This window comes from Oculina patagonica, chromosome 4, assembly GCF_052425735.1.
Source record: "Oculina patagonica isolate OP01 chromosome 4, crgOcupat, whole genome shotgun sequence".
NCBI classification, from domain to species: Eukaryota; Metazoa; Cnidaria; class Anthozoa; order Scleractinia; family Oculinidae; genus Oculina; species Oculina patagonica.
The window spans coordinates 21,343,434-21,370,617 of record NC_135761.1 but is presented as its reverse complement, the minus strand read 5'-3'; the positions used below and the strand labels follow the sequence as shown (position 1 = coordinate 21,370,617).

General features: G+C 37.9%; 1 protein-coding gene across 2 annotated transcripts; it reads left to right on the top strand.

The window, feature by feature from the left end:
• Window positions 1-408: 408 nt before the first annotated feature.
• Window positions 409-25,344, top strand: LOC144651646 (enhancer of mRNA-decapping protein 4-like). Of its 2 annotated transcripts, none has more exons than XM_078511593.1 (26): window positions 409-596; window positions 2,303-2,369; window positions 3,476-3,518; window positions 3,615-3,700; window positions 4,412-4,520; window positions 5,551-5,650; window positions 6,529-6,712; window positions 6,972-7,131; window positions 7,771-7,884; window positions 8,244-8,425; window positions 9,248-9,343; window positions 9,482-9,511; window positions 11,596-11,674; window positions 13,074-13,357; window positions 13,948-14,048; window positions 14,601-15,642; window positions 16,366-16,426; window positions 17,196-17,403; window positions 18,474-18,685; window positions 19,900-19,959; window positions 20,427-20,592; window positions 21,441-21,627; window positions 22,377-22,551; window positions 23,289-23,342; window positions 23,806-23,969; window positions 24,755-25,344. In XM_078511593.1, the coding sequence occupies exons 1-26, from the start codon at window positions 509-511 to the stop codon at window positions 24,930-24,932; spliced, it is 4,230 nt and encodes a 1,409-aa protein (XP_078367719.1). In that variant the 5' UTR covers window positions 409-508; the 3' UTR covers window positions 24,933-25,344. The 2 variants fall into 2 exon arrangements, with proteins under 2 accessions (XP_078367719.1, XP_078367718.1); XM_078511592.1 differs by having other exon boundaries at window positions 2,300-2,369.
• The last annotated feature ends 1,840 nt before the right edge of the window (window positions 25,345-27,184 follow it).

Here is a 27,184-nt window from a genome sequence, read left to right as displayed (position 1 = left end):
GGGGTGAGTCTCAATAGTTACTCTCTGGAATGGGGTAAGAAAAACGAAAGTTATATTCTTTTGACAAAAAAGCAAGGATAACTGCCTGTGAACGTGGAAAAAAGTTTTTTTTGCTAACGCCACTCAAAACTCTTTTATAGATATCACACTAGTACAGCAGATTTTATAGTGCAAAAATGGATAATTGCAAATGTAGTTTTTTTTATTTGCTACGATACCCTTAAAAATGAAACCTTTTTTTAAACCAAAAAAAGTTATTTTCTTTTTTAAATTAAACTCTTCATCCTATAAACCCGCTTTTTTAGGATTTTTGTGACGATTTTTGTTTATTTTTTTGAGTCTGCGCCCGCAATCACAGTGGTTTTAAGAGGGCAAATTTGAATAATTTATGCGTGCGCTTTTTGTCGCCATGTTGTAATGAAGAACACTTCCTCTCTACACGAGCAATTTGGAAGCTTAGAGGTTTTAAGTATCGGTATAGGAAAATTCGCCATTGAATTTTTTAGACATGGACGATAATGCAAGAGGCATGGCCTCAAAAATACTCTGCGACCTGCTGAACATTCCAAAAGGTGGAAGCACGGCCGCTGCTGATGGTACGTAGAACGACTTTCTCAAGAGATATTTTCGTTCATCATTTGTGCGTGCAAAAGACAAAATTAAGGCATGTTATAGTGAATTCCAACTTTACAAATGAGAACACATTAATGAGGAAAATTAACCGCTGTTTCACTGAGCTAAATACCTAATAGGAAATCAAAAGTTTTGACTTTTGTTCAACCAATTTTGTAATTTGTCATCTGTCAAATATTTAAGCTTAATTTGTTTGAGTGGGATAAAAATGTCGTGAAGATTTTGCTATTGTCTTACAGGGTTATTGTATTATGATCATATAGAGTTTGTACTTGTATTTCACTGAGCTATTTATAAAATATTTTACTATCACTTTTTTATGAACATGTACATTCTGTGCATCATTTAATTTTTATATGAATCAGTTTCACAGCTTTAAATACCATAGCTTTTTTAATATTAACTGCAATTATGTTTTTTAACATCGAAATATACCGGTAATGCTCTTGAGTAATGATAAATATGGGTTATTGACCAAGCGTGAGGTCAAGATGGCAGGATATTGGCCAAGTTCTTTTTTTGCGTGTTTATGGACCGAGACGAAGTCGAGGTCCATAAACACGCAAAAAAAGAACGAGGCCAATATCCTGCCATCTTGACCGAACAAGCTTGGTCAATTAAGGATTTATTATTTGACTTTTTATCGAGTACTGAAAAGGAAGCCAGTTGCATGCACAATCAATGGCGCACGCTAAAATCATTTCATTGGTTTAAAAGTTTAACGGGTGACTGTCAAATTCTTGAATGAATCGAGTTGAAGTAAAATGACGCGACAACAGCGAAATTCAACTCTTTTTAACCGTCAAAAGGATATTGAAATGGCTAAAATTGTGAATCAACGTTGAGTTTGAAGCCTTAAAACAAGAATGTCCATTCCATCTGGCCGCCAGCTTTTGATTATTGGACGTTTTGCAGAGTATTTGCTCGCTTCTGGCACTTTTGTGGTGCAAACCTGCCCGACACGAGCTGAATGTTGAAATTGTGATTGTTGAAAGCGTTTGGGACTTACCACTTCACGGGAAAAGCTTGAACTTTCCTACATCGTTGATATAAATGTTCGACCCAACCTTATTCGACGTGAGCGTTAGAGCCTTCGGTGAAAAGATGTTTTAAAAGCTTTCAGTGCGCATGCCTGGTTCGCCGTGCCGTCCGCTTTCTCCATTTTGAAGATTTTACACAAACGACTAGTTTCCAAAGTCTTTATTCTTCAGGTATGTCACTGACATCTCTCCCTTTTTCCCCGAAAAAAAACCGATAACATGTCTTCAAGTCGCTTTGCGTTTTAATTTTTGTATTAGGTGGTTGTTGTGGCAAATAAAATTCACGAATTCGTTAGCATTTGTTGATTAATTTGTTTGTTCTCATTATTTCACTTCAATACCTATTTCTTTGTTATCGGACTCCATTTCGCTAGAAACAGACAGAAAATACTTGTGTTGTTTCGGAAAATACTTTCATAGCTCAAATTTACGACGGAAAAGCTTTTTGAAGTAGCGACAACGGAACTGAAAAGTTTTTCGCTTGCGGGAACACAGCGGGCGATCCCGAGCGGTCAAGATGGCTCCATCTTGACCGCTCGGGTAGCCAATCAGAGCACGGGATTCGTTTCATCTTGACCGCTCACGGAGCTAGTAAAATAATAATTATTGTTCTTTTTTACACGTAGCAGAAAATAAAGTAGGTAATGGCGAAGAAAGACAAAGAATTGGAGAAAGAGATGCTGAAGATTCTATGAGGTAAATAGAGTTTAAGCCTGGTTTGAAATCTTTCAAACCAAACACCAAACGAATTTAAATCATAACATAGCTAGCAAAGCGGCACAATCAAATTCAGTACTCTTGAGCTAATAGCGTGACCATGGTATGAGCAAATCGCTTCACCAGGAATTTTTCTCATGCATGAGTTTTGGGCGCTGGTTTAAATTTACATTTCCACCAGCAATAATATATTATAAAAACAATTGGTTCATGTTTTTAGCTGTGAACTATCGAGTTATGTTGCACTTGGGAAGTTTTGAGAGCACTCAAAAAGCTAGAGTTGCTCTCGGCTATCGCCTCAAGCAACTCTTATGCTTCTTTCGCATTCTTCAAACTGTCTGCGTGCACCATACCACTCTATAGTGCACGCTAAACATGAACCAATTGTTAACCACAATCTTAGATTGACTGCAAGTGTGGCCCCTTTGGTGGGTAAATCCTCACAACTACAGTTCATGCAAATAGTGACATGCACAACCAACTCAGCTGGGAAACAGATACGTCAGTGAAAAGAAATAAGGGAGTAATGGAGAAGCAGGGAAATAATCATGTGCCAAAAGCACACAAAAATCCTGACTTAAAGATGATTTCCAGTCCGTACTGCGCAATCTCCGCCTGCAATGTTTGTGAGTCTCACAAACAGAAGAATGTTTACTAGCAAAAATAAAAATTCCAGGACAAAACGTACCTTTTTCTTCATTATTAACGCCAGATATCCTTGCAAAACAATAATAACAAGTAAAAGAAGCTCGACGGTATTTAAAACGGACGTTTTAGCTCATCGTGAATTCTTAAACGAAACGATCCGTAATGGCGAACTAAAAAACTTCATGTACGCTATCACCGAAGTGTAACATTTCAACGAATTCAAAACAAAAATGAAAACAAACCCTGAGTCTGCGCAATACGGACGGAAATCATCTTTAAAGAGTTGGTTCAATTTCATGCCAGAATATTAAAGGTATGAGAAACTGCTAGACATTTGCACAACCTACATGTTAAGGCCACTAAAAATGTGTGTGTTTATTTGTTCTATATATAGGTATGTTTGTGCTTTTGTTTATTTTAATTTTTCTTTGTTTCAGTGAAACAGCATCAACAGCAAGTTCTCTTTCACCTTTAAGAAAGGTAAAAATTGTTGATTCTTTCTTAAGCATCACAATGTAAAATGTTACAAATTCCAAGAATAGTGTTCAAAGCTTCTTGTGTTATATTTTCTTATAGGGAAAGGAACAGATGTCTGATGTATCTACCTCAGATAGTGAAGGAGTTGCTTCAAGAATGTCTCTTGAACCTGTTAAACAAGTCATGTAAGCTGTAAATTTTATAATAATAGTTTGTAGTTGTGTTACTGTTACAGAGTGCTAAAAATAATTGGTCAGCATCTGGCACCATATGATGAGACAAAAACGTCCTTTCTACTGCCCCACCAAATATGAATAAACAGACCCATTGACACAACAGGGGAGCAAGCAGGCTGTGTTTTTGTTGTGATGCAGAAAAGTGACAGTCTCAGTCTTCTCAAAAGGCCAGTTGTCTTACCTACCCAACCATGGAGTTTATGTGCTGTCTCACCCACCCATACATGACAGATTGACATCTGCATGGGTACATTGTGTGGTTCCAGAAAATATCCATACTCCCCCCACAGAAGGAATTGGAAATTCCGGGGGGGAGGAGGAGGGGGGGGGGTCAGAAAGACCCAAAACTTTAAAGCAATGTATGAAGCTAAAATGGAATTTCCAGAGGGGTGGGGGATCATAGGGCAAATCCCTTCCATGGGGGTTATGGATATTTTCTGGAACCACACATTCTGATAATGTGTTGTTCCAGAAACTTTACATACATGGATATTTTCTGGAACAATACATTATCATGTACCGATGTCAACTTGCAACCTAGTCTAAAAAAAAAAATTCCATTTCCTGGGAAAAAGAAGATAACTATGAAATTTCACACTGATGATGTACATGTACATGTATAGTGTTACATGTCTATTAATCTTTTTGTGCCTTCTACAGTCACATGACAGGCAATGATAACGAAGGCAGTAAATCAGTATATGGAAGTGATGTTGAAATTATAACCAGTGAAGCAGCCATTCCTACAAGTGCCACAGCTAGTAATAAGGTAAGAGCCAATACTGTAGTGCATGTGTGATAATCAGGGACAATTTTCAATAATTTGCTGATTGGTTTAAATTAACCAGAATTATAATTTTTGTATTTTTCTGGCTCCATTCTCCATACTGAGAGGAGAACATGATGGTGGTGATTATATTTTCTTCTTTTTTTAAACCCACATGGCCAAGTAAAAAAAAAAACAAAATAATGTTTCTCTTTCTTGTTGTAGTTTAAATTTATCTTTGGTTTAAATTTTTTCAAACCAGTTTGATTTTTATTTTCATTGTCTCATATTCATTATCATAATCTGAAACAAAAGGAAAAAAATGGTTTAAAAAATTTTAAACTTAAGATAAATTTAAACCACAACATTCCTGCCTGCTTCATTTTTTGGGGCCCTTTCTCTTTTTTATTATTTGATATTGCAATAGTTGGAATAAGCAAAAACCAACAGGCTTTACTCCTCAATTAAGTACAAATAAAATTCTGTAAGGCATGGCTTTTGTCTGCGTTTTAATATGAAATCAGGCCAAAATTTTAAAGCCTCGGCACCTTAGGTTTGTACTAGATAGCTAAGGTCAATTTCAAATGCAGGATTTATTTTGCAAGTTCGCTTCTGGAGAATTTGACGATGAAGGAAATACTGTAACAAACACCGTATTTTCTCGATTAAACGCCGGGCCCCGAATAAACGCTGGGTCTCCAAGGTGGAGTGGTAAATAAGCCGTTCAGGCATTTATTTGAGGTGTAACATGCTTCAGGTATAATGGCAAGATGCAATCATGTCACAAATAATGGTTAAAAGCCCTTTCTTAATACAAATTTTGCTCGAATAAACTGCACCATTCAAATAAACGCTGTATCCACGAAGCTAAGTTTGAAATAAACGCCGGGGGCGTTTAATTGAGAAAATACGGTACATGTAACAAAAAACGCCCACACGCTCTCTTTTTTATAAAAATCTGGACAAGAAACATTTATTTTGTTTGTTTTTTTTTACTTGGACTAATACCCATGTTTGATTTATTGTTTTACAGATTAAGTTTAATTCAATGGTGAATTATGACTGGGAGCTGAGGTACTACAGAGGATGTCTGATAGCTGTTAGCAGCAAGTGTATTGCTTATGCTCTCAGAGGTACAGACAACAGTTATTTTATAGAAGCCTAGGTAGTCAGCCCCCGCCATTTTCTCTGCCATCTAAATTTAATTTAGGACATTTCGAATGTTGAAAAAAAAATCGTCGTTGTCCATCCTTGTGCTTTTGCTTTACTGAAGTCTTAGACTGCCACAAATGCTTTTTAAAACTAATGATGCCTATTTTTGACTAGTCTAGTTACTCTATCATTCTTTTGTTTGTTTGGAGTTGAACTTAAAGGATCCTTGTCAGCCTCGGCCATTTTGGATGCCATCGAAATTTTGCAAAGAGAAAACTTATTGCACTTGAAGTCTGTTTAATAATTACTTCAGGCAGTTTCACAGTGATCTCTTTCCTTTTAACAAGCTCTGCGAAAAATATAATACCGAAATTCCCATATGTAAACAAAAACAAAGATGTGGCTGATGTAGTCAGGTCAAATGGAAATAAGTTTAATAAAAGCTTAGGGATAAAAAATTGCTTCAACTCTCATCAGATCATCAGCGCATCAGTTGTGAGCATGTGGAAGTTGACACATATGCCCAGCAAATAAATATTTGAGCTTACATTTTGATAGAAATGCATGATGCATGTAGTTGGTAGTGAAACAGTGGAGAGCAAAAGTTTGAGCTTTCATTGACTTTGTTGGCCCTCAGTCGTGTTTGATCAAGCCTTAACATTATTGAATCATTTGTTTCTCTTCCTCCCTCCCCTGCCACTTGTTGCACATTGGACAAAGCTCCTTTGTGGTAAAGCTCTATTTAAAACTGCTCTTTTATGCTAACACACATAGATATCTTGAAAAGAGAAAATATTCGACCAAGGATCTGGCACCAACAGCAAATTCTTATCTTGTCTGTAACTTATATTTGTTTCAGGCCGTACAGGTTATGTCGTGAGGCTTCTTAACCCGGAGACAGCCTCTAGGACACTAATCAAGGGATTTGTCGGCATGATCAGTGAGTTGGCTTTTTCGCACAGAGACTCTAACACCTTGGCTTGTGTTGACGAGGGTGGTAATGTTTATATCTGGGTCATCCAGGAAGAAAATGGCAAACTCGAGTATTCTTTTCAATCGTTAACAGATAATCAGAATTAATCATTGATGAATTAATCATTAATTACCATTGATGGTTATTAATCCGAATCCCGAGCACTGCAATTCTACCTCCAACTTTTTGATTCCCTTGTGAGATATCACTGCATAGAAGCTCCAGTTAAATTTCGATCATCCAGTAAGATCAACAGGTGAGCCTAGTCCTACCACGATTTTATCCAATAACAATTTATTGTTCAGGGCATACCTTAACCCACTGTTTAGATACTCAGTAAAACTTCACATTAAACGCCCTGCTAGCACACTCTCAGAGCATCACAGACTAATATGGACTCCATACATGCCTGATGCAGAGGAACAAGAAAGGAGTGAAGAATCCACTGGAGAGGAAGGTCGTCCACTGGCCATTACACATGGAAATCAGGTAACATTACTCTTTTTTGTGTAATGAAGGTTCATTTACTCTATTGAGACCTTCCATTTGTTATATGCTTACCCCTGAAGGAAGGCATACTTTTGACATACTTGTTTCTTTTCAGCATTCCTTAAAAAACACATTTAATTCTTGTCCTCCAAACTTTTGTTGGCATCCTTTGTGATTTTTTTTTCAGACACCACAAAATTTTGTTAGCTTCTTTGAAAAAAACTATCTGATAGCCCCCTTCCCATGTTTAAAAAGGCCTTCAATGGGGAGAAGTGGGGAACATGTAGATTTTTTAAAAAAGGAAAATTCATTGTTATTCTACATGTACATGTCCCTGTCACTCATCCCCCTGTATCCTGTCTTACTGGTTATGGGGAAGGGGTCTTGAGTAATGACAAGTATTGTCTTCATGTATTTTGAAATCATGAAGGTTAAAAAGCTCATTACAGTGGTATTCCACAATTTATACATAAACTTTCTTGCCTAATATTTCAGTGCAATTTACCTCTCTGTACTCTCTGCAAGGAGAGTCCCAGGCTTTCATTTCTTGCATGAATGACTCCATGCCTGAATCCACATTCTTTTGTCTCTTTTTGTCCTTTTACGTTCATAACAACTTTAACATCTTCTATGTGTCAGGTGGAGGTCATAGATATTGATTCTTTGGCTGAATGGTGTGGAAGAACAGAAGTGTCCATTGATGAAATAAAACAAGGAGAAGGATATTTGGAAATCAGAGATGGGCATACAAAGGTAATTAAAAACACTAATTAACTAACATTGTTGTACATAGAGCAATTTTCCATTGAGTGTCATAAAACCAAAACCACTCACCAAAATCACTCCTGCCAATCACAAAGGACAGACAGTCCAGTAAACCGGTGAAAACTTGAAGAAAATACATGTAGCCGCATGGGACAACATATCTGAGCGAGTCACGATTGGTTTTGGTTTTATTCTTATTGGCTGCGAAAATGGGCCAATCACAAAACAAAACTTACTCAAGGCCTGAAGAAAGTTGAAACCCTTAGAACATTAACAAAATATTAATTAGATATACCTCAGAAAATTTTCTGTTTACTTATGTGAAGTTTAAAAATCTATTTTCTCAGCCAATCTCAGAGGGAGCTCTTTCACCAGATGGCTCAGTACTAGCAACAGCCAGTGAGGATGGTTACATCAAGTTTTGGCAATTGTCAGAGAAAGTAGAGTGTATGCATGAATTCCAACCTCATGGTGACCTGCCTCTGTCCTGTATGATATTTACCGACAATCAGACTTCACAAGATAAAGAGTAAGTGAAAATACTGCTTAGGGATCAATATTATTACATTTGAAAATAAAGAAGTAACAAGGCTGAAACATATTAAAAACTTTAAAAACTTCCCTTGATTACTAAAAACTTGTGAACTGTGTTTGGTTGTACTACTTACTACTTATCCTCATTGGGCCCATGAGGACTCTTGAGGCCGGCCAGAAAACTGCGCCATCCATCCCGGTTCGCCGCCGATGCGACAGCTGCCCCCCACGAACACCAACCCAGCCGGTTTCTTTCTATCTCCACGGTTCTTCTCCACGTTTCTCTTGGCCGGCCTCGCCTCCTTTTACCTTCAGGTGCCCACGTAAGTGCAGTCCTGGAGATGTTGGTTGGACTTGTCCGCAATATGTGCCCTATCCATCTCCATCTTCTCACTCGTATGAGAACTGATACCGGTGTACTCCCTGTTGCTTCATATAGCTCTTCGTTGCTCAGCTGATTGGGCCAGAATCTCCTCAGCACCCTTCTCAGGCATGTGCGGTGAAACACATCCAGTTTGTTGAGATCAGTTGTTGTCACTCTCCACATTTCGGCTCCATATAGTAACACGGACAGCATGTTTGAGTTCAGGATGTGCAGCTTGGTTTTCTGGCTGAATCTGCCCGACTTCCAGATGTGCTAGTCGCCTCTTGATGTCTGCTTCTGTGCCGCCAAATTTGTCAAGTACCGAGCCTAGGTACACAAAGGATTCCACATCTTGAACCTCCTGTCCTTCTATCCTGATGTAGTCTGTGCATCTGTTGTACGTGGTTATAAAATAATAACAATATCATAATGTTATTATTTTTATTTTTTTAGTCTTCCGATGTGGAGATTTTTAATCACAGGAGCTGTATTTAACAGAGAAATTAAAGTTTGGTGTACAGTCACATGGTCGTGTTTACAAACAATCAGGTAAATTGCTACAGCTCAGGGACTGGAAATGAGTCTTGTCTTCTTCTGTTATACATGTATAATTATTCAAAAAAACTTTACTAAATTGTTAAATAGAGTGATAAAATACCAATGTGATATTTTGCATGTTATTTGCAGATTTGCGTCTCCAGATGTAACAAGTTCCAGGTAAGTTGTGTGAATTTTTACTGAATTCAGAGTTTCTGTGTAGCATGTAGCCAATATTCATGCCCTAGTCTTACTGATTTTAGTGATTAAAAGCAATAGCTTGTTGGTAGTCTATTGAACACCACCAGTTGGCCAATACATGTAGATTATGTACGGCCAACCAACAGTTGGCTATCAGACTATGATAATGATGATAATGATAATGATAATGTATTTATATAGCGCATTTTTCATACATATATGTTCAAATATGCTTTACTATGATCCCCTAACTCATTGATCAACAGATCCACTGACCAATGGACCAATGACCGCTCAGTCTAAGTCTGTGTGTCAGTTGATCAGTCAGTCAGTCAGTCGGTTAGCTAGCCAGTCACTACAGCGTATGTCAGTTGGCCAGTCTGTTGGTCGTTTGGTCAGTCAGTCAGTCAGTCAGTCAGCTAGCCAGTCACTACAGTGTACCTTATTATAGGAATATAACAAAGCATTTTAACAACGCGAACAAAATGTACGTGTAATAAAATTAACGCGAATTGTCGAAAATTTATGTTAACATGCATTTAATTAACGCGAATTCTCGTGTGGTGTGTGCTTACATGCAGTTAATTAACGCGAATTTGATGCGTAGTAATTTTTATAGCAAACTACCCTATTTAAAAGACAAAACAACAACGTCCAACAACAGAACTTGAGGTTTAATTCTGATAGTTGGCGAGAGACAGTTACAGCCTTATGCGCCTCATGGCGCGAAGAGAACTTACTAACTAACTATACACAACAAAGATACTTAAACAGACCAAATAGTGACTAATATTTAATGAATGGATCCAGGGATGGAGTACATCCCGTCCTCGTGTTTTCCGCTGCCTCTGTTATTCCTGCAGCCTTCACGGAGAAGTAGATGTCGTTTAAACATAACTTTTCCGGAAATAAAGGTGTCTTAAAATAACAATGCTGAAAAATAGTGTGATTTTAATTTACAATGGCGTAAGGTACATGTAATTAACGCGAATTTTTGAAATTCGCGTTAATTACATGTATCGTTAAATTCCTATAATAAGGTATGTCAGTCGGTTAGCTAGCCAGTCGCTACAGTGTATGTCAGTTGGCCAGTCAGTCAGTCAGTCTGTCAGTCAGTCAGTCAGTCAGTCAGTCAGTCAGCTAGCCAGTCACTACAGTGTATGTCAGTCGGTTAGCTAGCCAGTCACTACACGTATGTCAGTTGACCGTCAGTCTCAGTCAGTCAGGTGCAGTCCTGCAGTGTATTCAGTGGGCTCTCTCTGTATCTCAGTCAGTCATCGTCTCAGCAGCATACTAATTTTTCGGGTTCACTACAGCGTCCACCCTCAGAAATAAGTATTCAAAACTGGTGGCACCGAATTTTTACTAAGGAAAATAAAAGAAGTAAGAGCTATGAATTGAGAATACCTAACAACAGTTAAAAACCCAGCGCACAGAATAACCTGAAAAGCTAGATAGGATGTCATACAGATGGAAAAATGAAAAGGAGCATTCCAGTGAGCAGCATGCGGAAAAAGGTAGGATTTTGATGTGTGCGGGATATGAAAATTCTCAAATTGTGTAAGGACAGTGGAACGAGAGGATTAAGTACCTACTTAGAGCTGACAATGAAATACATCAAAAATAGTGGTAAAACATTTAAGTTCAAAGGAAGGTAACACAAGCACAGAAAAAATTATAATTTTAATATGACATATGATGTAAAGAATCAATTTTTGTTATTCTTAATGTAAGTAAAGTAAAACTGAAAAGACAATATCCGAGAGTAGGCAATAGAACTAATTACTATACTATAGTTGGCCAGTCAGTCAGTCAGTCAGTCTGTCAGTCATCAGTCGTCTAGCTCAGTCACTACAGTGTTGTCAGTTGGACAGTCAGTAGTCAGTCAGTCTGTCAGTCAGTCAGTCAGTCAGCTAGCCAGTCACTAAGTGTATGTCAGTCGGTTAGCTAGCCAGTCACTACAGCGTATGTCAGTTGGCCAGTCAGTGCAGTCAATAAAATAGCACAGTCACAGTGTATTTATTGAAAATGCATCATAGCAACAGCAATGTTTTCTTTTTAAGCTCTATCCATCATTCTTTCCTGAAAGTGAGCTTGGACCTCTCAGCATCATATTTGGTAATTTCAGATGTTCTCAAAAAGGTATAAATGGCTTTGTTATTTCTTGCACTTTTATATTCTAATGGTTTTCAATGGAATTCTGTTAAAAGTTTAGAATTCCAAGCTCTATTAAAAAGAATTCCAAGCTATATGCACCTTAGTTTAATAACATTTCATAAAATAATTTCAATCACCTCTTGGACAGAATATTTTAATCATAATATTTGGTCAAAAATGTCTACAGTCATGAATCAATAATTAAAAACACCTTGGCTTCAAAAGGTCAAATATTTTGTTCATTTGGCTACTTTGTTGTGTAATACTGATGTTTGGATAGTATTCAAGGGATGGTCAACAAAATTTAGACTTCACTCTATGTTTGGTGGGACGCATGGTAGTCCACTGGTTAATGTACTGACTGGAACAGGTGGGCTGGGCTTTAGCTCTGGTCAGGGACTATCAATATGTTCATGGGAAAGATACTTAGATACACTTATTTTTTTTTAATATATATATTTTTATATTTTAATTATTTTAAGCTTAGGGCCCCAAGTTTATCAATAACTTAAGTTACTGTCACGGGTCACCCTCATTAAATAAAGTCTCTCACTTACTCACTCGCTCACTCACTCAGATGTAACTTAAGCTCATTCTCGCCCCCATTCTTGTCCCCATAGCCCTTTTCATCTCTTAGCTGGCAGGGTCTAGGCACAAGACACAAAGGGCTCTATGTTTCTATACATACTATGTCAGAGAGTCATGGCACTTTTGACTTCTTGTTAAGATTACTTTGTTTCAAACAGCCAGTCAAAATGTCCCCAGAGCCCTTCCTTTCTTGTGTCAAGGCCCTGCCAGCTAAGAGAAACAAAAAGAACAAGAGGGGACGAGAATGGGGATGAGAATGAACTCAGTGCCTCTCTCCACCCAGGTGTATAACTGGGTACCAGCATTAAATTAAATGCCAGGAGGAGGGAGTGGCAGGTCTTTTGGGTAGACAAGTATCCTTTCCAGAGGGGAGTAGATTGAAATACTTAGAGATGCTTCACACTAAAGATGGAAACAAAAGATAAAATGTTAAGCACCAGCCTGATGGCTACCAGGCTGAAATACAGACTTTGCCTTTTCTGTACAGATGTATGTTGCGATGTATCTGTAGGCAGACTATAGATGTTCTGACTACCATTGATGATAATATAAGGGAGAAAAAAAGAGGGAAAAAAATTAATAACAAAAAAAAAAAAATAACAAAAAAAAAAAAAAAAAAAAAAAATATATTCCAAAAAAAAAAAAAAAAAAAAAAAAAAAAAAAAAAAAAAAAAAAATTATATAACCAAAAAAAAAATATTTTCACCGAAAAATTCCTGTAATTCACTGATGTTTATATAATAAAAAGGAATATTGTTCTGAATTAAAGTTATCTTTTTTGTCCTCCCTACACCAGGTTATTTATGTACTTATGTTCCATCAAGACTTTGAAGAAGGCCATGCACATGTCACTTCAGTAGCAGAGTTCCGTCTTACACAGCCGCTACTTAGTTTTGTTGTTGGTCAAGTCAAATTGTTCAAGCTAAAATCGCATGGAAAGCAAAATGGACAGGAAAATGGAGAAAATCATGATGATGATGATATTCATTCCTCACATGTTGGACTGGAAGAAATAGCTGCTGGAGATAAGAAAGGAAAGAAATATGGTGTTCAGTTGCAGCTATACTGTATTCAAACCAAGTAAGTGCTTATCAAAGGCAAGAGATGTGTTAAATCTACTAGGCAAGCCCTGGGCTACTGGAATGATAAATCACTGTCTTGTTGTGAATAGGTGGTAAAGAAACCTACTCTTCTATCCCCTTGATACTGGAGGGGGACAGGAGGTTCTTCATCAGGAACCTCCCACATCCTTTGTCTTTTACTCCCGCTCCCCATAATTTTTACACCCGCCCCTTTCCGTAGCAGTTCTCTTCCCTTTGTCCCATATCTATTGCATAATTTAACAAAAATAATGTTGCAAAATTTTACTTGTTTTCTCCCGGGTCCTGCCAGCTTCCCCCCTTCCTTCTCTCGCTTCCCGTCGCTTTTCTCCAGGGCTCCCACCCCTGTCCCCCTCCACTGGATAGTGATTTATCCACCTTTTGAACAACTGGACCTGGCATGAAAGGCAGAGAAACATTTCTGATCATTTGCTTATATATAGGTTTAAAAACTTGGTGTTTTTCCAGGATAATGTTGCTATGACAAGAAAGAGCCAATAAGTAGTAAAGTGTCACACACTTGTGCTCTTGACTTTGCCTGTTTGATAAATCTGTTTTGTTACTGTACAGGGCAATGCAAGAACTCTTGGTGCACTTCCAGCCCGAGCCATCTGTCCCTCCACCAACTCCATCAACGCTGTCGTCACTTACAACTGTAGCAAGTCAATCTGGTGAGTGTCTTGCATGTTAAGAGAATAGTACATGCATGTTGTAGTTCAAAATGCATTTCAGGTCAAAAGGACTTCAAACCAATTTTCTTTGTGAGTGAATTATGGAAATAAATCTGGAACAAAGGAAAAAACAAATTAACTTAGTTTGAAATCACTTTGACAAGGAATTCATTTTAAACCACCAATACATACACATACAGACTGCACTGAGTGTTTATTTCCAAGGGGAAAAAATGTTGGTTTCCATTTAATTGGTGAATGGGAAAGTAAAATTTCTAAATAATGATTTTTCATTTTCATACATGTAACGTAACTTGTGTTGTTTACAAGTTTGTGTAATATTGTCAGTGTTGCCTTGAAGCACTTGCAAAAGTTGAAACTCTCTTTATAACCTGTGAGAAACAGTTCAGTTTCGATATTCAGCAATCATGCAACTTTGACAGCTTTACCTTCCTCCTGCTCAAGCTACATTGAGTAGTCAAATGTTTTTTTCCTAATCCCATTCAAGAATTGAGCTCTTGCTCTACTTTTGCATTATTATTGCTTTCACAGTTGTACATGATGCATTGTCTGACTTAAGTGGGGTAGAAACAGGAACAGAAGCAAGCACAGATGCCGAGGAGCCTGATGAACATACCGATGGACCTCTTCCAGCGAGAACAAAACTAATAACACCAGAGGCCTTTGCTAACACTGCATCCAGGGGCTCACCCCGCCCAGAAGCTGTTAGCAGCAGTGGGGGCAGCAGTGTCACCATGGTTTCTGGTCTGAATAACTCGCAAGTGTCAGTCGATGAGCTTCTCGGTTCATCTGTGTCATCGAGACTGTCTGACACTACTGTCAGATCAAGCAATTCAGCTACACCTCAAGGGTCTTTTGCTCATGACAGTGGCCTTCTAACGCCAACATCCTTACCCCTCCCTGGGTCACCAACGCAGGCACCTGATCCTAGTTCAGTTCCTATTCCAAATTTCCAGTCTAGTCCTCACACAGGATCAGTTCAAAACAGGTCAAGTCCAATGTCGTCAAGTTTTGAGCCTTTAGTGCCAGTAATGAACACTGAGACCCAAGCGTCTGCCTATAGTTTGATAAATACAAGTGTCGAGAATGGTTCAAGTGGTTCAAAGAACACTTCATCAAATGAAAGGAGTAGATCAGGTAGTCCTGGCAGTGCAGAAAAAGATATTGAAGTATCCGTTGATGACGATAATAATAAAGAAGAAGGCGAAGGTGAGGAAGAGTTACCAGAGTCTCAAAAACCTGAGGCAGAGACACAAGAGGGTTCTGAAAAAAGTGAACGAGATAGGAAATCCAGCTCAGGGTCCAGTACAAGTGAGAGTTTGAGACCGTTGTCTGCCCGCGCAGAAGGAAATCTTATAAATTTAGAAGATGTAGGAAAAGGGAAAGGTGACGTGGTCCAAGTAGATGGAGAAGATGTGTTTACAGAAGATGGTTTGTTGGATCAGTGGGAAATGAATGCTGAAGATGAAGTTGTTCCAACTGGACGAGAAAGTCCTGAGTCAGCACATGCACTACCTGTTGGCACACCAGTAGAATCACGTGGAGCAAGAAAGAGACCTACGTCACCATCAAGGTAGGTATTGTGGTTCATTTTATATTTGGTTTGAAAATTTTCAAACCAGTTTGGTTTTAATTTTTCGTTGTCTCATATTCTTTATCACAATCTGAAACAACGAGAAATAAAATTCAAACTGGTTTGAAAACTTTGAAACCAAAGGTAAAATCAAACCACAACATATACAACGATAAGATCATGAATTGTTTCTTTTTGATTGAGTTACTATTCCATTTGTGAATTCTGTTTCATTAGTGAGCTGGTTGTAGTCCTTACTGGGAGATCTAGTTGCTGACAGCACAAATTCTCCAGACAAAAAAAGCAGACATCATACCAAAATTTAAAATTTAATTATTGTGATAAATTTGGAAGAAAATGCATTTAAAGTCAATTCAAACAATTCACTTTAACCAAGCACAGCTTTGCAGTCACTGTGGCAAGTCTTGGCACACAGCTATAAAAAAAAATTAACAAGTATAGTTACAAGTATAAATGATATTAATTTGTTTAATTCTAAGATTAGAGGCATAGTTGCTATCACTTTTGTTAGGTCTATAATTCTGCCAGGGTAAAATTAAGAATAAGTTATGTCAGTATGGAGAAGAACATGATGTAAGCAAAGATTGGCCTTTTAGTAGGCTTGCTTGTTTTCTAACAATAAAAGAGTCTTAAGTTTCTAAATCATTGAGTTCAAGAGTAGGAAAAATAACGTGATAACTATTTCTTTCTTCTCAATTTTAGTTTTGTTTCCACACCTGTAACTACAACAGATATCCCGCCACACCAAGTACAAGTTACCATGGTAAAAAGAACTATGATCTATTGATTAAGAATTATTATTTCACTATGTTACATGTAATAATACACAGAATCGGTGGACATGTAGCAGATTCACAAGCTCAAGCTGGAGCAAGAGTTTGCAAGCCATACACAATGCAGACACTGTCTCTTTGAGGCATTTTTTTGGATAAAAAGAGCCATGTTTTCAGTTGTTGTTGGGATAATGTATTTTGGTCCGGTCTACTTGTTCAAAGTATTTCACACTTTCTTTGGTTTTGCATTTTAATTTACTATTCTCAGTGATTGCTTTTAATTTCAAACCACTTTCTTCTCATCCATTGAGAAGAAAAACAAAGATCAATCATGGTTCATTTGCACACGTTTTCCTGCACTTTGCACTGGCTTCATGTATAAACTTTGAATTTTGATTGGCTAAATGGATTGTCTTTGTCTTTCATGATTGGCCAGAGTCATTACTTCAGTTTTGGTTTAATGACACTCACTGCCAATTAAAAACTGCCCTATGGCCATTTGTTGTTCCTTTGATTGTGTAGTTCCATAAGTTTTTCATTCCTCCAAAGTCCCCCCCCCCCTTCTGAAAATTCCATTTAATCTTCATACATTCTGTAAAGTTTTTTGGCCTTTGAAATGCCTCCCACTCCCAGGAATTTCCAACCCCTTCTGGGGGTGGGGGGGGGGGGGGGGGGGAATATGGACATTTTCTAGGGCCACACATTGCAGTAAAAATAGTAAAAAAATATCCAGTTTCTAAATGTAAGTAAACTTTGCAGGATGGTAGTATCTTGTCATCACTTGGAGAACTCCTGAGTTTGGTCAAATCACAGCAAACGGAGATCAGTGAACTTCGTCAGCAGCTGAACCTGTATCAGGCCGACCAACAACAGAAGATGACTTCAGTAATGCATGAAGTACAGATGGTTGAAGAGAGGGTCTCTACCAGATTAGGGAGCACACTGGCTGATTTTTCCAAGGAAGAATGTATCCAATTTATTGTGCAGTGTTTTCTATGTGCTATGTTAACTTTTACATTGCCTCTCCCTATGGTTCTCTAGCCAACTCACTCACTGCTTCTGCCCTGTACAAACAATAGACAATTGACCACAACAATTCTCCTAGCCCCAAAAAACAATAAACAGCAGTAGTGTTTATAGTTGACAAATAAATAGAGATACTAGAGAAATAGTTAGACCCATCAGGCATTCTGACTTCCAAAACAACCATTCACCACATGCAGAATTTTAGATGTGGGAGAAAAAAATTTAGTTTAGTCAGAGTTGAAAGACAGTGAAAAAGTTGTTACCAAAGAGGGTAAACAAGGGTACAACATTTGAAAATCTGAGGTACACTGTATAACTTGGTGGAAGAAGTAGAAAAACCAACAATAAATTAGTGCCTTGCTTGCAGCAAGGGAGGCACATTAGCCTGATGGTTAGTGCACTGGATTCTACATCAAGCATTAAGGGTTCAAGGAGGGTCGTACAGGGGGGTCTCTGGCACGATTCACGGGCGAAAAAAAAAAAACGAATCACGGATCACGGATATTGAAATTTCATTTTCCCGAATCACGAGAATAAGTACTCTTTTATCCCGTTCCTACGCTACAAAGAGTGTTTGAAGAAATCCAAATGGATTAAAAAAAAATAAGAAAATAAGAAAGAAACGTAGGAATGTCGGTTATTAATTCAAGCTCTTTATGTGTCACGCAAAACCTTCTGGTCACGGGTCACGAAGAATAAATTTATTAAATTTACGTTTCACGGAAAATAAAATCAGCTAATCACGCGTCACGAGTATACCCCTGTACGACCTTCTTCAAGCCTTGGTTGGGGTCATTGCATTGTGTTCATGAGCAAGACACTTTTCTTTCAAAGTGTCTCTCCACCTAGGTATGTAAATGGGTACTAGTGAATTTAATGCTGGGGGTAACCCTGTCGGTAATGGACTGGCATCCTAGTATCCATCCCATCCCATTTGAGCAACAGAAGCGTGTTTTTGTAAATGGAATTTCAAGAGTTGTAGTGTGTGGGTTTCCTTGACCAGGTGTTTAGCTCAGCGTCTAGACAAAGCTCTGCGTGAGAAACACTCTGGAGATAAGAAAAAACATGAACATCTGCAGAGCACCCTGTCACAAACCCTCACCACCACCCTGTCAGGAAAACTGGACAAAGCTGTCAAGGCTGAAGTTAAGAATGCAGTGGTGCCATCAGTACAGAAAGTATTGAACTCTATTCAAGAGCAGCTCAACACTACATTGACACAGGTATCTACTAAGACTATTGCATCACACATCTACACATACTATCATAAATTATTCAGTGCCACCAATCTACCTTCATGTTTGAGTTGAGACCTTATTGTGTACAGTCAACCTCTCTAAAATGGACACCTTTGGGACTAGCTCCAACTGTCCGTCTTAGAGAGGTACACGTCTGTCTTATAGGGAGTTTAGTTACAGTCAAATGACTGAAAAACGGTAGGGACCAACCCAAATGTCCGTCATATGGAGGTGTCCGTTTAGAGAGAGATGACTGTAATTATGTTGTACATACATGCCTAGTAAATACTGAAAGTTTCTCAATGATTTCCAAAGATACAAAGTCAGCTGAGGGTATGGCCAAGGGTAACCTTTGTTCTCTTTAAAATTGGAATACTTATATCAAGAAAGTGGCATTTATTTGGACTACCTTATTACTTGAAATTATCAATAAAATCGCGAATATTATTAAGCTGACGGAACAATAAGTGTAGCTACCATAACATGACCGAATATCCCGTGACTCGCATGTCAGTTATCAATGTAAATGGATTATGTCATCAATTGTCACAGGTGTCAACACTTAGAACTTCAATTAGGTATTCCGATACTAAGACAACTTTTTCTGCATTATACGTTAATTATGATGTTATTTACCTTCGATGAAGATGGTTTTATATAATTCAGAAGGCATCTCAAAATATACTTGCCAAGAAAATTTGGAATTGTGTCTCATTCCAAAACGCAAAATTAAAGTGATTCAAACATTTTACAAAGTCGCTGAAGGTATGGCCAAGGGTAACCTTTGTTCTCTTTAAAATTGCGAATACTTATATTATCAAGAAAGTGGCATTTAATAAGGACTATTCTTTTCGTGAATTGAGAGTCAAGTTGATATATTTTCTTCAAAGGTGGTTCATTTAAGGCTTAGAAATTGGTCTTTATGATTGACCATGGTATAAAGCAAACTTTTAGTCCCATTGGGCTGAGGTTGAGCATGATGCTCGAGAGTTGGTTAGTAAAGATGCATGTAATTTTTAGTGAAGCTCTGGAAAATAAATAATTATTATAATACATGCCATCAAATGGAAAATGGGAATTTGATTGAAATACATTTGTCCATCTGGAATAGTTTTGGTGGAGAATTTTTAGAAGGAGAGGTGGGAAAGGAATTTTACATCTTGTACATACTTTTCCCTAATTTAATTTTTTTTCTTTAGAAACTAACTGCTGCAGATACTGTTTTAAAAGAGAGTATTGCTAAGATGGTGAAGAGTAAGGTATGATGACAAACAAATTAATTCCTTTTTTCACATAAATTTTAAAAATAGGTTCTTGATGTGTACAGAAGCCAGATAAATACATGTACAAACTACTTGTTGGTATCAGCCAATGGTCTCTGGAATGAGCTTACCAACTTATACAAGTAGCACAAGTAAAATATTAAGGGAAAGGACCCATTTCTAAAGTACAGGATCTAATAAACCACCTTTTTTTTATAAATCAAAGTTTTTATATTGTCACTTTGTTACTTTTCTCTGTGATCTTAATACAACAAACTTTGGTGGCTGCCTGCAGTTCTTGTTTTAGATCTGTTTGACATGTTGTTTTTTTCGTTTTTACATGTTTTTTCGCTTTTTGATTATCATTTGTTTTTTTTTAGTTTTCTTTTCAGTTGTCAACACTTTTCTGCCTCTGGCTCGAGACTGGCACCCTCCCCGTCTTCGCCTTCCTCCTCCTTTAACAGGGAGTGGTAGATGCTATAGGTGGGGCTGCGGCAGGTGCACTTCAGGGTCCTATCCAGGTGACGTACCGTGAGGCATTCCAGAGCACTATAATGCCGTCATTTGAGAGAGCGTGCCAGAACATGTTCCAACAAATCAATGAATCTTTTCATAAGGGAACTCAGCAATGTATGTTGTTTTCACTTGACTGTTTGTTTGTTTATTTTTTTTTTTTATTTTTTTGTTTTGTTTTTATCTTTATTGATAGTGTTTACTTCATCTGTTATTAAATTAGGCTTGATTGAGGGTAACCAGTGGCTTATAAGAAATTTTCCATGTATTTTCTTGGTGCGAGTGGAAAATCAATCCCATTGGTTTAATCACAAACTAAGACATTTTGTCCATTAATTTACATTTAAAATAATATTCCTATTGCATATTACTGAGGGATTTAAGGCAATTCCAGGTGCTTCCACCCAAAAGAATGACTTCTAGCTATTTGCATCTGTGATTGATACTTGATATTATTATTCAGCACATGCCCGCGCTGCCCATAATTATATGGTCAAAATGTTAACGTTATCTGTCATCCGTACATAACAGACATCCTGCGATATACGCAGGTTGCGAATATTTATCTGAAATCTTGAAAAGCGCTGCATAATTACAGTTTTTCTATCTGGAAAATGTGCTTCGTTGACAATTTGTTGAATAATAAAACAATTATCCTGCTCAATCTTGCAGAATATTGTCTGATTTTAGCCAACTCGGCCTCGGCTGTCGGCTAAGTATCAGGCGATATTCCGCGTGATTTCGCAGGATAATTGTTAATTACCTGCAAGATTCTGGCAGGCATGTTTCTCATTGGTGAAAATAACCAATACCAGGAGTGCTAAAGTTCTTATCAAAGTCAACCTGTTATTGTCTGGCTAAAATTTGTCTTTACACTGTACATTGATAACTTAGTCATTGGTTTCCGTATTCATTATCATTGTAGCTTGATTGTTATTTTAACCAATGATTTGTCTTACACACAGACCTGCATCAGGTTACAACTGCTCTGGATAACCGAAGAAGAGAAGAGAAAGATTCCCTTGAACCTGTAATGCGACAGCTTGAAACACAGACACAGTCATTCCAGGCAATGACAGACAGATTGTCGTCCAACATTATGGCTGACTTTGAGGTCATGTTACAAAAACAGTTGTCATCATCAATAGAAGGGTAAGTAATTAATCAAACACGAGAGACAGTGTTTCAACAGGATACCCAAACACTGAAAATAATTATTGAGTTGTAAATACCACGCTTTGCAGAGTATTTTTGATGAAATTCTAGGTGTTTGGATAGCAGATGAAACACTGTCTCCAGTGTTTGATTTATCTTCTCAATCAAAACAAAAACCATGGAGTAAACTGAGAAATACTGTAAAGTCATAAAATTAATTTCTATGCTGTTTAAGACCGGGTATCCAAACCTCCTTCACAGTTATTATTTTCTTTGTTTTTACTTGATGAATTATTAATGAGTTTGAGAAGTGTACATAAACAAGGAAAGAGGATGATCAACGTTGCTTTAATTGTTGACACATTGTGCTTCCACTGGGTAAACGCCAGTATGTAAAAGTAATTTTAATATATTCAAATCAGAGCTCCCTTTTATCATTCATTTGGCATTAAGAACTCTTCTTTAATGTGGAATTCCTAAAGAAGAAGGCTCCGTGTTTGTAGCCTTTTGCACATCTTATTGGCTAGCATCATAAGTATATCTAGATAGTCTTTATTTTAACATGCACAGTTTATCAGGTAGGCAATATGTGCAGAACATGACATGTCCCTTTCCAAAGTACCTGTCAATTTTTCTAATTCCAGTTCATTCCTGGTTTTGAAAGCCAAAGAATTGTTAACAAGTTGTTGTTGTTGTTGTTTTAATTATTATTCTCACATTAATGTCCAATTCTAAATTCTCACTAGCTTGCGTGAGGAGATTTTCTCGCGGCTCTTGTCAGAAGTCTTAGCTTCCGTCCAGGACTCAGTCCAAAAAGAAATGGGATTGGGCTTGGAAGGTCTACGTCAACAGCTGAGTGAAATGATAGCGTCATCAGCAGAAACTACTTCACCACAGGCTCCTGATATAGCCCGTACTCAGGTAAGTGATTATGACGCAGATAGAAATGTTATTGGGTTCAAAGGTTGGGCTAAAATGTCACTGCACATTGTTTGTTATTTGTGTCCTTGAGCAAGACATATAAATCTTACAATGTCTTTCTCCAGCCATGTGTATTAATAATTACTTGACATGAAGCTTTTATGGGAGGCATGGTGGCCTTATGGTTAGCACGCCGGACCTTTGATCGAGCGGTCTGGGTTTGAGCCCTGGCCAGGGTTATTGTGTCATACCTGCCAACTCTCATGCGCCTTAGACGTGAGTCTGACGAGTCTCTCATCTGGGAGTTGAAAACTTTGATCTCACGCCAACTCACGCTTACGAACCAATTTCTCACGCCTAGTTGAAAAATGTGAGTTATTACAACCATAACTGACACACTTTCCAAAAATATGTGAACTCAAACCAATGTGAGAAACAAAAACGCCATGTAAAATGAGTACCCGTAAATGATGATACTTCCCAGAAAAGTCAATGCACTCGGATCTGGCTATGCTCAGAATACTTCGGACCCCAGAAATCTGGCTATGCTCAGAAGACGCCGAAAAAAAAAAGGAGAGGGGAAACAATCCACCCAGGTGTATAAATGGGTACCGGGGAAATAATGCTGAGGGGGGGGGGGGGGTGGGTTACCCTGCAGTGGACTAGCATTCCCACTCAGGGATGAGTAGAAATACTTCTAAGAATTCTATCTTAAAAGTCAACATCTCTTTTTGCAGGTTCAAGTTTCAAGGCTGCTGGAATCTGGACAATTTGGTCAGGCATTCCAAGAGGTAACTTTCAAGAATGTGTTTTTAAGCAAGTTGTTAAGCAAATTCCCATGCAGTTTTTTATTTCCACTGTCACTACTAAGTTTAAGTACACTGTAGGCAGGTCAAAAGAACCCGATTGTTTCTTGGGTGAGGTTTCAACTTCACTCCAAGTTCCCTTACTTGGGTGGCATGGTAGCCTAATGTTCTTGGGCAAGACACTTAACTCTTATAGTGCCTCTCTCCACCCAGGTGTATAAAATAATGGGTACCTGCAAAATAATGCTTTTTTTTGGGGGGGGGGGGGTACCCTGCAATGGACTAGCATCCTATCCAGGGGGGAGTAGAAATAATCCCAGCCACTTAATGCTACAAAAACCGGGATATGCTCGTGCAGTCCAGCAGTATGGGTCGCTTGGCCTTCGAAGCTTCCCAAGTTCCCAAACAAGTTAAAACTAAAACTTACAGTATTGTATTTTTATCTCAGGCACTAACAGCAGCAGATCTAACTGTTGTGATGTACGTGTGTGAAAATGTGGATGCTGAGACTATCTTCTCCCAGTCACCTTGTCCTCTATCACAACCAGTCTTACTGTCTCTAATACAACAACTGTCTGTGGATCTTACCATTAATACAGAACTCAAGCACAAGTGAGTACAACTAAAATTGCAGCTGTCAGAGTTATGTTATTGTTATTTGTTGCTGAGTAAAGTCTTACTGTACTGCCCCAGTTACTTTCGTCTGTAAATTCCTACTGTCGCCTTATCACATAATTTATAATTAACACCGTTTGCTGATTATAACGATCGTCGTTAGCCCAATGGGCCTTTAATTTATTTAAATTATTTTTTATAGATATAATAAAAAAAAAAAAAAACACCTTATAGAAGGGGTCACAAAAAAAAAAGAATAAATTAAAAATGGTCACACAATTTGGCCCTTGCTGTAAATAAAGAGTCAAGTAAATGGTCGGTAGAAGAGAAACTCAATAAAAGCTTGGTAAAGTGGTCACGTTTTGTTGGGAAAAATAAATAAATTTAACCAAGATCATTTTTCAAGCGTGGTTCAAACAAACGTCCGTAAACAACAGTGTAGGCAAGAAGGTGCAGCATGTGAGCCACAGAAATTTCTGGAATTTGTCAACGAAAGAAGGCGGGGCAGCAAGGTGAAAATTTGGTCCCATTCTACACATCGGTGGCGCTGCATAGTACACAAAAGTTGACCCTTGTGCTTAGAACCAACCTCTCATTGAGATTATTTTTTGTGCATGGATGATCCTACATACAAACCTTGCATGTAAGAGGAAGCATACAATATATTATTTCTGTAGTTTGATTGGCCTTCTTGAACAATCATTGCTGTAATCACACCCTTGGTTTACAGCACAAATGTCTAACTTGGTAGCCAATTTGGTGTTCTACTTTTATTGTTACAGGTATATAGAAGAGGCTCTTATGGCCCTGGACACACGTGATGAGGTCACAAGAGAACATATGCCAGGAGTTCTTGAAGGGTTGTGCCAGCAGCTTCAATCAGCTATCCGTGAAGCATCAGGTCCCATGCAGCGATCTCTAAAGATGTTACAAATGGCTGCAAGGTCACTTCTTAGATAGCCATACTGCCAGCAGTGAGAATTCAACCAAAAGTGTCCATCTATCTCAAAGTGGAAAAATCGGGGAATAACACCTGTGCCATGATGTGCGAGAAAGATGGCAACTAGAAGAGCTTTATGAACTGAGCCTGTGCAAGTCCTAACAGTAGACTTGAACCAAGAGTTAACTACAAAATGTTGTGTTAATGTTTCATAAACATCAGGCAATAGGAAAAGAACCATTTTCATACTAGGACATGTTTTGTGTTGGTACTGCAATGTTCAAAATGCATGTTTTAAACTCTTTACCTTTACCTAGTAACAGTTGAAAAGGGTAGTCGTACTTGTTCCTTTTTTTTGGACTCTAGTTGTATACATGTCTTGTTTTTACATAAACCTTTGTTTAGAAATAAATCAAGGATGTGCGTCATAAAGCATTGGATTGTGCTCATGTTAACTACTTGTTTTTGAGGCATTCTGGTATAAAAGGAGCCTTGCCAAGCCATTTTCACATTAAGTTGTCATCACCAACAAACATACTGCACTTTCTTTGAAAGTTAACCCTCGACATTACAGGTGTAGCAGCAATAGAATGCCAAAGACAGGAATAACTAAGCTAATACAAGCCACCTCAAATCCACTGTTACCTCAATGAGGATTACTCCAAAATTAGAGGTAGTTTCTGACAGTTATCTGGCTTACCCTAAGGGGTAAAAGGAAACGTCTCATGGTTGTCATTGAAGAATTTAACACCATGTGCGGTAGTGGTAACAAGCCACCTTTTTTTCAAAATCTTTGCCGACAGACCACCAACACTGCCGACAGTTTGGTTTGAACTAACGATACATCACCAATATATCTTAATGACACAAGAAAATTTGAACATTTGATGCACATTGCCCTTCAGGCGAGGGAGCCCAGATGGTACAGTTGAACCTTGTGTAAACAGACACTCCCAGCACAACTGTAAAAAGTGTTTGTATTTGGCTGGGACTTGGGGGGCCATTGCCTTATGGTTTGTGTCAGACTCCAGATCAAGCAGTTCGGCTTTGATCCCTTGTAGGGGTACTGTATTGTGTTCGTGGGCAGGATGCTTTACTCTCAAAGTGCTTCTCTTCATGATCACCCAGGTGTATAAATGGGTACCGACAGATGTTATGCTGGGGGGTAACCCTGTGATGAACTAGCATCCCATCTGAGGGGGGGGGGGTGGGGTAGAAATACTCCTAGTCGCTTCATCACTTCAATCTACAGAAACCGGAATAAGCTCTGGCCTGATTGGCCACTAGGCTCCTATGGTTTGTTAGTGGTGGTTGGACTGTAATATATCAGCTGTACAAGTGTTGACTAACAGTTAACACATCCAAACAAAATGTCGAATATGACCCAAACTCTTTTTATTTAGCTCATTGCCAAGATCACACATGCCAGTTCAAAACTAACATTAAAACCGATTTCCAAGATGTTTGTATACAATATTGAAACTTGAAGAAGTCTCCACATAAATTGTTTTGTTATCAATGTTCATACATGTATTATGACAAAAAAATATATTATGTTTGAAATAATGTGGTTATCAGGCACTATCATAAATAATAATCAGAACTTTGCTGTACAAGTTATTTGTTTTGGTTTACTTCTGGTTATTTTAAAATACAACATTGTTTCAAGTTTCAAAGTCGTGTTTCAAATGCACCATATCAGATTGTTTATAACTGCATCTGAAACACGTCTTAGAAACTTGAAAACAAATTTTGACAATATTATTGTTTGTCTTCAGTGTTCTCGTTTTTTGCAGAATGCCCCCAAAAAGTTTTCAGAGGAACCTCATTATTTTGTTATTATTTTATCTTTTACAGGAATGAAGAATAAATCTTGCATTTCACCATAAGCATTTGAAGCAACCTGTATTATAGTGGGAATAAAAAAACTGTGAACACTTCTATAATAATAATTATTATACTTTGGAAGAGAGAGAAGATAAAATAGTTGAGAAATTATTTGCAGAAACAAAACCTATTGACTTCATCACTGTCCATTTGACTGTTTAAATTTCTTGCAGTTTGAGTGGACATTCCTGAAATGGTTTTCTGCATATCCATTATTAAAAGTGTTCACAGTTTACGGATTCACACTAGAAAATTTGTTTTCTCTTGACCTCAATTACTTTTTGTGGCAATTTTAGTTAAAGGTTCATGTTAAAATTAAATAAACATAACTTTAAAAAAATCTAAAAACACATGATTGAAAGTACACTAGTTTATATCCCCCTCC

Excerpts from the sequence above, each read along its gene's own strand:
- LOC144651646 (XM_078511592.1), top strand. The coding sequence starts at position 509 with ATGGACGATAATGCAAGAGGCATGGCCTCAAAAATACTCTGCGACCTG. Across the intron at positions 7,132-7,770 it reads CCATTACACATGGAAATCAG|GTGGAGGTCATAGATATTGA; the intron begins GTAACATTACTC and ends TCTATGTGTCAG. Across the intron at positions 11,675-13,073 it reads TTTCAGATGTTCTCAAAAAG|GTTATTTATGTACTTATGTT; the intron begins GTATAAATGGCT and ends TCCCTACACCAG.